This window comes from Mustelus asterias, chromosome 18 (genome assembly GCF_964213995.1).
Source record: "Mustelus asterias chromosome 18, sMusAst1.hap1.1, whole genome shotgun sequence".
Classification (NCBI taxonomy): Eukaryota; Metazoa; Chordata; class Chondrichthyes; order Carcharhiniformes; family Triakidae; genus Mustelus; species Mustelus asterias.
The window spans coordinates 79,958,855-79,971,497 of record NC_135818.1 but is presented as its reverse complement, the minus strand read 5'-3'; the positions used below and the strand labels follow the sequence as shown (position 1 = coordinate 79,971,497).

General features: G+C 48.1%; 1 protein-coding gene across 2 annotated transcripts in view; it reads left to right on the top strand.

Moving 5' to 3' along the window:
• The window catches only part of ism2a (isthmin 2a), a 38,542-nt gene that overhangs the window by 13,834 nt on the left and 12,065 nt on the right, over positions 1–12,643 (top strand). For both annotated transcript variants that reach the window (XM_078234379.1, XM_078234378.1), the window contains exon 3: positions 359–674. In XM_078234379.1, the coding sequence (XP_078090505.1) occupies positions 359–674 (316 nt within the window). The remainder of the gene's footprint in view (positions 1–358; positions 675–12,643) is intronic.

The following is a 12,643-nucleotide window of genomic DNA, read 5'->3' as shown; positions in this document are numbered from 1 at the left end:
CTAGGCCATCGCCTGGAGTTGTCTGTACTACCTTTCCGCTAAAAGTGGGTGACTGGCCCTCCAGAAGTTTAACAGACCCTGTTGGAGGTAAATCATCTACAATGTACTGTACAAATGGGCATAACTGGGTCTCAAACCTACATAACATTCAATTCCTTCAGTATAGATGATTGGAGGGGGTGATGTAATTGAGGCCTTTAAGATGATTAAAGGAGTTGTGGCTATTTCCTTTGGTGAGGGGGAAGCCCAGAATAAGGGGACGTAACCCTAAAATAGGAGCTAGACTGTTCAAGGGTAGAAATCAGGACTTGGTCATTGGTTCGATAAACTGAGGCTTGGGTTTTTTTTTGCTGATCAGGTCACGATTGAGGTGGTGGATGATCCTCAGGCAGAGATCGAGATGGATCTCCTGAAGGGCAATCGAAACGACTGGTCCATCTCATCGGCGGAATGGCTGTCCCACAAAGACATCTTCTGGCCTCTGTTCTGGGAGTATCCGGACTCGACTGAAGTCGGCAGCTTGGATTCCTCCAATGGGATGGATGACGATGAAGAGGATGATTATTCTGTGGAGTATGAGGGAGAAGACACATTCCTCAGCACCTTGGATGGAGTCTGGGATCAGAACTGGCCTTTACAGAAAAGCTGGACCTCCAAGGAGAAGTTTAACTATGGTGAGTCTGTTTAAAAACGAGAACTCCTGTGTTTCTGGCTATCGATCAGTCATCCCAAGGTTAAGAGTATGAGACTAAGCCACAAGAGGACAAATTGAATGATTGTATCGCAGAGAATTGCAAATCTTGTTCCTTCTTCCCTCTCTAAGCAATGCTAGAATTCATAGAATCCCTACAGTGCAGAAGGAGGCCATTCAGCCCATCAAGTCTGCACCGACCACAATCCCACCCAGGCCCTATTCCTGTAACCCCACATATTTACCCTGCTAATCCCCTGACACTAGGGGCAATGGCCTATTAGCATGGCCAATCAACCAAATCCACATATTTTTGGGCTGTGGGAGGAAACCGGAGCACCTGGAGGAAATCCACGCAGACACGGGGAGAATGTGCAAACTCCACAGACAGTGACCTGAGGCCGGAATTGAACCCGGTCCCTGGCGCTTGAGGCAGCAGTGCTAACCACTGTGCCACCATGCCACCAAATGCTGCCACATTAATGCCAAATTTGGCATTTGTTTATGTAGTGTATGTATGAGCCACTTGTCGGGAAACTGGCAAGGTCAGATCAAGTATCAGTTTTATAATCTGTCTGCTTTTAGTTTCCATTGTTGTCCTATCTGATCCAAACCAATCCAGCCAATTTCAGACACAATGACCCCATTATAATCTTCAAATGGATTAAGGTCAGCTGGCCAGATGTGTAATTTAGTGTCAGTACCTGGGCACGTTGCCCAGAGGGTCAACAACTGGCATCCCTCAGCTCCGATAGGTATTTGTTCCTTCAGTTTTGGGGCACCCTCCCCTCCGGGTCCTTGGAGCTCTGGCCCTCCCACTCCCCCAGCCCTCCCCCCAATTCTGCAATCGCCCCACCCCTAACCCCTCAGGGCATCCCTTACCCTCCCATTCACCTTGAGAACGGTCCCACTGCAGCATTGTGTCTGGACAGATTTGGAGAGCTGTCAGCTAATCAGGTTGGCTAGAGTTTACCAAGGGCGGGTGGAAATTCTGCCCCTTGCCAATCAATGATCGGGTGAGCGTTTAAAATGTCAGTGGGCATCCGAGAATCAGCATGTTATGCACCGACTCTCAGGATGGTGAGCGCCAAGCACTCGCCAATTTTAAAATTCTACCCTCAGAATTTTTGTTTCTAACTAATTGCATTCCTGGGAGTTTTGCATTTCTCTCCCTCATTGACAGGCAGTTGGTGCTTGATGCGTTTCATGGTCTTTTTTTATTCATTAACGGGATGTGGATATTATTTGCCAGGCCAGCATTTATTGCCCATCCCTAATTGCCATTGAGAAGGTGGTGGTGAATTACTGCCTGTTACTGCTGCAGACCCTGTGGTGTATGTACACCCACAGTGCTGTTAGGGAGGCAGTTCCAGGATTTTCACCCAGCGACAGAGAAGGAACGGCCAATATATTTCCAAGTCAGGGCGGTAAGTGACTTGGAGGGGAGCCTCCAGGTGGTGGTGTCCCCAGGTGTTTGCTGCCTTTGTCCTTCTAGATGGTACTGATCATGGGTTTGTAAGGTGATGCCTAAGGAGCCTTGGTGAGTTCCTGCAGTACATCTTGTAGGTGGCACACATGGCTACCACTGTGTGCCGGTGGTGAAGGGAGTGAATGTTTGTGGATGGGGTGTCAGTGGACTGCTTTGTCCTGGATGGTGTCGAGTTTCTTGAATTGGTGCTGCACCCATCCAGGCAAGCGGAGAGTATTCCGTCGCACTCCTGACTTGTGCCTTGTAGATGGTGGACAGGCTTTGGAAAGTCAGGAGGTGAGTTACTCGCTGCAGTATTCCCAGCCTCTGACCTGCTCTTGTAGCCACAGTATTTATATGGTTAGTCCGGTTGAGTTTCGGATCAATGGGAACTCCCAGGATGTTGAGTTAACTCTCCTTTGTTTGTTCCTTGGTGACGTGATATGGGTCACACTGTCTCTGTGATTTGATGTGTCTCTAGGTTATGCTGATTGTTACATCAGCTCAGAACTTACTTGTAGATAACTCAGAGCAGATTTATTGGCAATGTGATTGTTCTGAGTGATTTATGGAAGTTTTTTTCTGTTCAGTGCTCGTTTTCTGTTTGGTATTGTAAACATTACAGTTTCAGCACATCCAGTTGTTAGGATCTTACTGAATACTTGCAGGTGGTATCAGTGGATCAGTATATCAGGTTAAACTTGTTTTATTTTTCTTGTAGCTTGAATGATAAAAGTATTATTTTAGCCTCTATTTCCAAACAGTACTGCTTGGGCAATCTGGTTCAGACCGCTTGCCTAATTGTAACATTATGGACTCTCTCTTCCTTAATTTGACTTGATTTGATTTATTATTGTCACATGTATTAGTATATAGTGAAAAATATTGTTTCTTGCGCACTATACAGACAAAGCATACCATTCATGGAGAAGGAAACAAGAGAGTGCAGAATGTAGTGTTACAGTCATAGCTAGCGTGTAGAGAAAGATCAACTTAATGCAAGGTTGGTCCATTAAAAAGTCTGGTGGCAGCAGGAAAGAAGCTTTTCTTGAGTTGGTTGGTATGTGATCTGAGACTTTTGTATCTTTTTCCCAATGGAAGAAGGCGGAAGAGAGTATGTCCGGGGTGTGTGGGGTCCTTAATTATGCTGGCTGCTTTTCCAAGACAGCAGGAAGTGTAGACAGTGTCAATGGATGGAAGGATGGTTTGAGTGATGAACTGGGCTTCGTTCACGACTCTTTGTAGTTTCTTGCAGTCTTGGGCAGAGCAGGAGCCATACCAAGCTGTGATACAACCAGAAAGAATGCTTTCTATGGCGCATCTGTAAAAGTTGGTGAGAGTCGTAGCTGACATGCCAAATTTCCTCAGTCTTCTGAGAAAGTAGAGGCATTGGTGGGCTTTCTTAACTCCTGCCCTCTGTTTTCTCCACACCCTTCTTCACTGCTGGTCTCCATCACTCCAGTCAGCACTGAGGACTTCCCAATGCATCAACTCCAGTCAACCTGAAGTCTCGCTTTCAGACATCCTTGTGTCACAGACATGGGTAACCTATTGGTCTTGTGCCAGTAGCAAGCCCAGCATTGAGCACTTACAGAATACTGAAAGGCCCAAATAGAATGGATTCGGGGAAGATGTTTCCATTAGTCAGAGAGACTGGGATCCGAGGGCAAAGCCTCAGAGTAAAGGGACAACCCTTTAGAACTGAGATGAGGAGGACTTTCGTCAGCCAGAGGGTGGTGAATCTGTGGAATTCATTGCCACAGAAGGCTGGAGTCTGGGTCATTGAGTGTATTTAAGACAGAGATAGATAGGTTCTTGATTGGTAAAGGGATCAAAGGTTACAGGGAAAAGGCGGGGGAATTGGGTTGAGAAACTTATCAGCCATGATCGAATGGCAGAGCAGACTCGATGGGCTAAATGGCCTAATTCAGTTCCTATATCTTGTGATCTAATGGATTTTGGGCATGGGACCAATATCCATTCAGCTCACATGAATCTGTTAGTGGAGCTCTTACTGACTCGAGGTCAAACATGCTGAGAATCTCGGCACATTGGTGTACTTCTGTGTCCGGAACACTCTCCCACTAGGAGATCCTCAATATTCTTGGCGGGTATTAATATTAATGGATCCGCTTCTGTCCTAAGGTGCTTTATAGCAGCGCATTGGAACATAAAAGATCCTGAGGGGTATTGACAGGGTGGATGTGGAGAGCATGTTTCCTCTTGTGGGAGAAACTAAAACTAAAATAAGGGATTGCCCATTTAGGACAGAGGTGAGGAGAATTTTTTATCTCAGCGGGTTCTGAGTCTTTGGAACTCTCTTCCTCAGAGGGCAATGGAAGCAGAGTCTTTGAATATTTTTAAGGCAGAGATAGATAGATTCTTGATAAGCAAGGGGGTAAAAGGTTATCGGGGGTCGATGGGAATGTGGGGCTGAGTTTAATATCGGATGAGTTTGATCTTACTGAATGGTGTAGCAGCCTCGAGGGGCCGAGTGGCCCACTCCTTCTCCTTGTCCATACGTTCATATGAGCATTGTCAATCAAAATGTGACTCTGAACCACATGAAGAGATATTAGGTCAGCTGAACTAAAGAACAGTCAAAAATAGATCTTAAGGGAGATAAGAGAAGCCTGGGAAGGGAATTCCAGAGCGTTAGGGCCCAGGCAGCTGAATACAGAGGACTGAGCGTGGAAAAGTTAAAATCAAGAATACACAAGTTGCCAGGATTGGTTCGGCAGAGATATCTCAGTGGATTGGAGGGATGGAGGAGGTTACAGAGGTTGGGAGGACATGAGAACGTGAAGGGATTTACAAAGAGGCTGGGAATTGAACTTCCTTTGACAGCAACATGAAAGATTCGGGTTTTGAGTGCTATGGGCAGAGCAAAACTCACATCGCTGACACTGAAAAGCAAGAATGGCAATGGGTCACGCCAACTGCACCAAATTGCCATGGTAAAACTGCCCCTATATACCAAACTGAACCACGTCTAAAGGAGCCACATATCGGTGGCACAATGGTTAGCATTGCTGCCTCACAGAGCCAGGGACTCGGGTTCAATTCCAGCCACTGTCTGTGCAGAGTCTACACGTTCTCCTCGTATCTGCGTGGGTTTCCTCCGGGTGCTCCAGTTTCTGCCCACACTCCAAAGATGTACAGGTTAGGTGGATTGGCCATGCTAAATTGCCCCTTAGTGTCAGGGGGATTAGTAGGATAAATACTTGGTGTTACAGGGATAGGGCCTGGGTGGGATTGTGGTCGGTGCAGACTCGATGGACCAAATGGCCTCGTTCTGCACTGTAAGGATTCTCTGATTCTATTTCTGAATGTTGGTCCAGCCCAGTCAATGCTAACGAATTAAGGTCATTGATCAGTTTTGACGATGACACCATTACCAGCTCACCTCCCATTCCCTAGGGGGTCAGTGCATTTTCCTGCCCCTCCTCTTCCATCCCCACCTACTCTGGATAGGTCCTTGAAGAGGGAAAGAGCAAGGCAGTGGGATTAACTAGATAGTTCTGTCAAAGTGCCAGCACAGTCTCAATCGGGTGAAGAGAGTCCTTCAAAGCTGACAGCTTCTAAAGCGAACCTGGAGATTTGGACGAGAGTTCATAGAATCATAGAAGCCCTACAGTGCAGAAGGAGGCCATTCAGCCCACGAGTCTGCACTGACTACAATCCCACCCAGGCCCCATCCCCATAACCCCACATATTTACCCTGCCAGTCCCCCTGATACTAAGGGTCAATTTAGGGTGGCCAATCCACCTAACCCGCACATCTTTGGAGTGTGGGAGGAAACCGGAGCACCTGGAGGAAACCCACGCAGATACAGGGAAAATGTGCAAACTCCACACAGACAGTGACCAAGGCTGGGAATTGAACCCGGATCCCTGGCGCTGTGAGGCAGCAGTGCTAACCACTGTGCCACCGTGCCGTCATAGGGTTGAGACCATAGAGAAGGGCAGACACATTTCCAGCATGTTTGATGTAACTGGACGTTGTTCCTGTTACAATGATTGTATCTCTCTGCTGCCAGATCCTTTCTATCTGTTTCTTTTCCCCTGTTGGACTTCCTCCAGCATGAAAACATTCAGTCGTGCGAGCGAGACTCCAGCTGAGATCTCCATCCCCGGGTGTCGGGTGGGTGTGGGGAGGAGGGTAGGGGCAGTACCGAAGCTGCTGTCAGGGGGAGAGCGAGTTTCAGGTAAAGAAGGCAAAGTTGTTCAGGGATGTGTGTTTGAGGAGGAGAGAATGAAGCAGATGATGTCGCAGGTTTCTGTGATAATTGTTGAGAATGTTCTGTTCCTAGTAAAACAGTTTGACACACGAGATGCACTTACTGCCCGTAAATAATTCTGTTCAACAGATGTTGGGAACACTGAATGTTCTCTTCCAGATGCTGAACCTTCCTATTCTGCAAAGGGTGTGTATAGATGAAATAATCCGGGTGTTAACGGTGGCTCTGTTGGTCGTCATCCAGTGTCTAAATTACCGGATTGTGTGGTCAGTCCCCACTGCGGAGATTTGAGCTCAGTTTTTAGGTGTCCAGATCACCTATCCTGGTCCCCCCATGCCGACACTATAGTTAAGAAAGCCCACCAACGCCTCTACTTTCTCAGAAGACTAAGGAAATTTGGCATGTCAGCTACGACTCTCACCAACTTTTACAGATGCACCATAGTTAGCATTCTTTCTGGTTGTATCACAGTTTGGTATGGTTCCTGCTCTGCCTAACACACAAGGAACTACAAAAGATCATGAAGGTAGCCCAATCCATCACTCAAACCAGCCTCCCATCCATTGACTCTGTCTACACTTCCCGCTGCCTTGGAAAAGCAGCCAGCATAATTAAGGAACCCACATACCCAGACATTCTCTCTTCCACCTTCTTCTGTCGGGAAAAAGATACAAAAGTCTGAGGTCACGTACACCAACTCAAGAATAGCTGCTTCCCTGCTGCTGTCAGACTTTTGAATGGACTTACTTTGCATTAAGTTGATCTTTCTCTACAGTCTAGCTATGACTGTAACACTACATTCTGCACTCTCTTGTTTCCTTCTCTATGAACAGTATGTTTTGTCTGTATAGCGTGCAAGAAACAATACTTTTCACTGTATGTTAATACATGTGACAATAATAAATCAAATCAAATCAAAAGTGAATCCAGGCTGACACTCCAGTGCGGGAATGAGGGAGTGCTGCACTGCCAGGGGATGGGATTTTCCCATCTCACCCGCTCCCGCCACCGCTGCCAGCGAGAATGGAGAATTTGGCGCTCAGCTAAAACTGCGGGCGAGATCAGAGAACTCCAGTCACTATCTTTTGGATGAGACATTAAACTGACACAACAGACGGGATCTTACAGCCTCGCTCGAGCGAGACTGAAAGTTCCCGCCTGAGGTCAACGGAGATTTCCGTTGTCGGACCTTCGCCCGCTCCGATTCAATGGCTGGTGGGGTGGTAGCGTTCCGGCGCTCATCTGCTCTGTCAGGTTGGTGTAAACGATCCCTGCCTCTATTTTCAAGAGCAGGAGGGAGAGTTCTTCTCGATGTCCTGGCCAGTATTGGTGGAGAGGATCCTGAGAGACAGGATTTATGATCATCTAGAGAAGTTTAGTATGATCAAAAGTAGTCAGCACGGCTTTGTCAGGGGCAGGTCGTGCCTTACGAGCCTGGTTGAGTTCTTTGAAAATGTGACCAAGCACATTGACGAAGGAAGAGCGGTGGATGTGGTCTATATGGACTTCAGCAAAGCGTTCGATAAGGTCCCCCATGCAAGACTTCTTGAGAAAGTGAGAGGGCATGGGATCCAAGGGGCTGTTGCCTTGTGGATCCAGAACTGGCTTGCCTGCAGAAGGCAGAGAGTGGCTGTGGAGGGGTCTTTCTCTGCATGGAGGTCAGTGACCAGTGGAGTGCCCCAGGGATCTGTTCTGGGACCCTTGCTGTTTGTCATTTTCATAAATGACCTGGATGAGGAAGTGGAGGGATGGGTTGGTAAGTTTGCTGACGACACCAAGGTAGGTGGTGTTGTGGATAGTTTGGAGGGATGTCAGAAGTTGCAGCGAGACATAGATAGAATGCAAGACTGGGCGGAGAAGTGGCAGATGGACTTCAACCCGGATAAGTGTGTAGTGATCCATTTTGGCAGATCCAATGGGATGGAGCAGCAGTATAAAATGAAGGGTACCATTCTTAGCAGTGTAGAGGATCAGAAGGACCTTGGGGTCCGGGTCCATAGGACTCTTAAATCGGCCTCGCAGGTGGAGGATGCGGTCAAGAAGGCGTATGGCGTACTGGCCTTCATTAATCGAGGGATTGAGTTTAGGAGTCGGGAGATAATGCTGCAGCTTTATAGGACCCTGGTTAGACCCCACTTGGAGTACTGCGCGCAGTTCTGGTCACCTCATTACAGGAAAGATGTTGAAGCCATTGAAAGGGTGCAGAGGAGATTTACAAGGATGTTGCCTGGATTGGGGGGCATGCCTTATGAGGATAGGTTGAGGGAGCTTGGTCTCTTCTCCCTGGAGAGACGAAGGATGAGAGGTGACCTGATAGAGGTTTACAAGATGTTGAGGGGTCTGGATAGGGTGGACTCTCAGAGGCTATTTCCAAGGGCTGAAATGGTTGCTACGAGAGGACACAGGTTTAAGGTGCTGGGGGGTAGGTACAGGGGGGATGTCAGGGGTAAGTTTTTCACTCAGAGGGTGGTGGGTGAGTGGAATCGGCTGACGTCGGTGGTGGTGGAGGCAAACTCGTTGGGGTCTTTTAAGAGACTTCTGGATGAGTACATGGGATTTAATGGGATTGAGGGCTATAGATAGGCCTAGAGGTGGGGATGTGATCGGCGCAACTTGTGGGCCGAAGGGCCTGTTTGTGCTGTGGCTTTCTATGTTCTATGTTCTATGTATTCATCCCCCAGTCAACTTCACAAAGACTGATTGCCGAGTCATTCTCGTATTGCTTTTTTCTGGGATCTTGCTGTGCGCATGTCTACTTCAGAATTCCATCCTTGGGGACAAAATGCTTTGGGACATTGTGGGATTGTGGAAGTAGTTTAAGGTTATTTATTATTTTTTTAAGAAACAAGTTTAAGTTTATTTATTCATGTCACATGTAGGCTTACATTAACACTGCAATGAGGTTACTGTGAAAATCCCCTAGTTGCCACACTCTGGTGCCTGTTTGGGTACACCGAGGGAGAATTTAGCATGGTTAATGCACCTAACCAGCACGTCTTTTGGACTGTGGGAGGACACGAGAGCACCCGGAGGAAACTCACGCAGACACGGGGAGAACGTGCAGACTCCGCACAGACAGTGACCCAAAGCTGGAAATCGAACCCGGGTCCTTGGCGCTGTGAGGCAGCAGTGCTAACCACTGTGCCACCGCGAATGCAAGCTTTATCTTTATGGTTGCACGTGCTCTCTATTAGGCCACATCTCTCTCTTAAGCTCGCAAAGAATCAGTCTGTCCTTCCAAAAAGCCCTGTGACGATCATGGAGCACCTCATTAAGGGCTGCTTCATCCCACCAACAGATGTTGTCTCTGCAAAATGAAACACAAAATCATGATGACTCGCCAATCCAGCAGAGTGGATAACTGTCCCATCTCTCCATCAGAAAGAAACTCCTGACGGCGCTGTGATTTGGAGTCAAACAAATCATAGAATCCCCACTGTGCAAAAGAGACCATTTGGCCCATCGAGTTTCCACCTGACAGAGTATCTTACCCAGGTCTTCTCACCCACAGTATCCCTTTAACCCCACACATTTACCATGGCTAATCCCTCTCACCTGCACATCTTTGAACACTAAGGGGCAATTTAGCATGGCCAATTCATCTAACCTGCACATCTTTTGACACTAAGGGACAATTTAGCATGGCCAATTCATCTAACCTGCACATCTTTGGAGTGTGGGATATGGTTAACATTGCAGTCTAAATGTAGAGAAATCGTGTCTAGGGTAAGGCCGACTCATCTTTCAGCTCCCACAGCAGGATGCCAGGAGCAATGTGACTGAACAGCTTCCTACTTCCCACCAGTGTTACCTGCTCGCTTCACAAGCAGTGCGTACATTAACTGTTAATCCACTGCCTTTAATGCAGAGTGATCCCTGCTCCAGGCAGGAAGCGATCCTCTTGAAGGTGCTGTATGTAAAAGTCCAGCACTCACCAACACCAGCCAGCGATTCACTCTGGAGGCTGTCTGAGGAACGGAATCTCAGCCGGATCACAAAGTTGTTCCCCCCCCCCAGGCTTCCACCACTGTCTGCAGACAGTGAATGTCACACATTCCTCAGGAGGACATCAGCCCAGCGAGCTCTCGATCCAGTCAGTCAGGGACCAGTGAGAGGGATGCTCCAGTGGGATCTTCTGAATGCCCAGTGATCAAAGAATCATAGAATCCTCCAGTGCAGAAGGAGGCCATTCGGCCCATCGAGTCTGCACCGACCATAATCCCACCCAGGCTCCATCCCCATAACCCAATGCGTTTACCCTAGCTAGTTGCCCCTGACACTAAGGGGCAATTTAGCATGGCCAATCCGCCTAACCTGCACATCTTTGGACTGTGGGAGGAAACCGGAGCACCCGGAGGAAACCCACACAGACATGGGGAGAATGTGCAAACTTCACACAGGCAGTGACCCAAGTCGGGAATCGAACCCGGGTCCCTGGTGCTGTGAGGCAGCAGTGCTAACCACTGTGCCACCGTGCCACCTTAATGGTATCAGGAGGTAGGCAACTGCAGGGCAAAGAGTCCATAGTGTGGTTCAATCCCATAGGGCGTTAGAGAGAGAGAGCGAAGGAGTTAGGGTGTCAGAGAGAGAGAAGGAGTTATGGTGTTGGTGTTGGAGAAAGAGAAAGAGTTAGGGTGGTGTTGGAGGGAGAGAAGGAGTTATGGTGTTGGAGAAAAAGAAAGAGGGTGGTGTTGGAGGGAGAGAAGGAGTTAAGGTGTTGGAGAGAGAGGAGTTAGGATGTCAGAGAGAGAGAAGGTGTTGGAGAGAGAGGAGTTAGGGTGTCAGAGAGAGAGAAGGAGTTAGGGTGGTGGAGAGTTAGAGGGAGTTAGGGTGTTGAAGGGAGAGAAGGAGTTAGGGTGTTGGACAGAGAGAGAGAGAGGGAGCTGGTTGTCAGTGAGAGGGAGTTAGGGTGTTAGAGGGGTCTCTAATGAGGGAGACACCTCCCAAAGAGAGTTTAATCCAAAGCTCTCCGCTGTCCCAGAGCGCTGTGCCACCAACAAACCAGAGGAACATTTCTAACTGAGCCCAAATACACACATGCCTTTCCCACAGCGACTGCAGGTTAATTGCTGCTCACTTCAAAAGATTTGGAGTGAACACTTCAGCAAGCTCTTCCAACTGCTTATTGAGAAGCTGTCAGTAAACGGCAGCTGTTAGCGTTTAGAAATCAGAAGCTGTCCTGTCCAGAGAGCTTGTTAATCATTTGTTTCTCCAGCCTTGTGAGTTAGCCAGATGTGGAGACATTGCGGAAGCACTCACAGACTCAGTGACAAACCTTTTACAACACAATACTGGTCAGCAAAGCAGCGGCTCCACGTGAGGCTTATCGAATCCACTCCTTCCGGGCTAAATAAGCTCAGTTCCTCTGAGAGCAAAACGCGTTTTGTAAAGATAGACGTGTTACACCGTGGAATGCACGGTGCATTTTCCGCTATTAAGGTGATGCTGTGGCCCCCTTGTGGTGTCACCTGTGGCTCGGTGGGCAGCACTCTCGTCTCTCAGCCAAGAGGTTGTGGGTTCGAGTCCAGCTTACAGGACGTGAGCACAAAAATCAAGTGTAACACTCCGGCGTGGTACCGAGGGAGTGCTGCGCTGTTGGAGGTGCCACATCTCAGATGTGAGTTTAAACCGAAGTCCCAGCTGCCCTCTGAAATCGAAGGAAAATATCCCATGGCCACTGTTTTGGAAAAGAAATGGTGAATTCTCTCAGACGTCCTGAGCAACATTTATCCCTCTGTCAACATCACAAAAAGAAGATTGCCTGGTCATTAGCACGTTGCTCTTTGTGGGATCTTACTGTGCACACACTGTGACAACACTGACTTTACTCCAGTGGTTGTAAAGTGCTTTGGGACATCTGGTGTTAGTGAAAGGTGCTAATAAATGTAAGGTTTGCTTTTCTTATTGTGCTCCAACAAACTCTGGCTGATTTCAGCGTCAGGGCTGTTCACTCAGGGACGTGTGTGCGGATTCGATTCTGATGGTCCATTTGGGAATCTTGTTTGCAGTTGATATCAGAGTGAGACAGCTGTACGGACATGCCCGGATCTCCATGGAACATTCCTGCCTTCGACCCGATATGTACGAGAGAGAGAGAAAGGAACAGGCAGGGCTGAACAGATCATGTTCCCAGGGTATAGTTACAATCCCAGTGTTAGGGGTGACCCCCTCACTGAGGTAAGTTGACCCACTATACAAGAACAGGAAACAACCAATTTACCATTGTTTAAAGGGATTACGGGA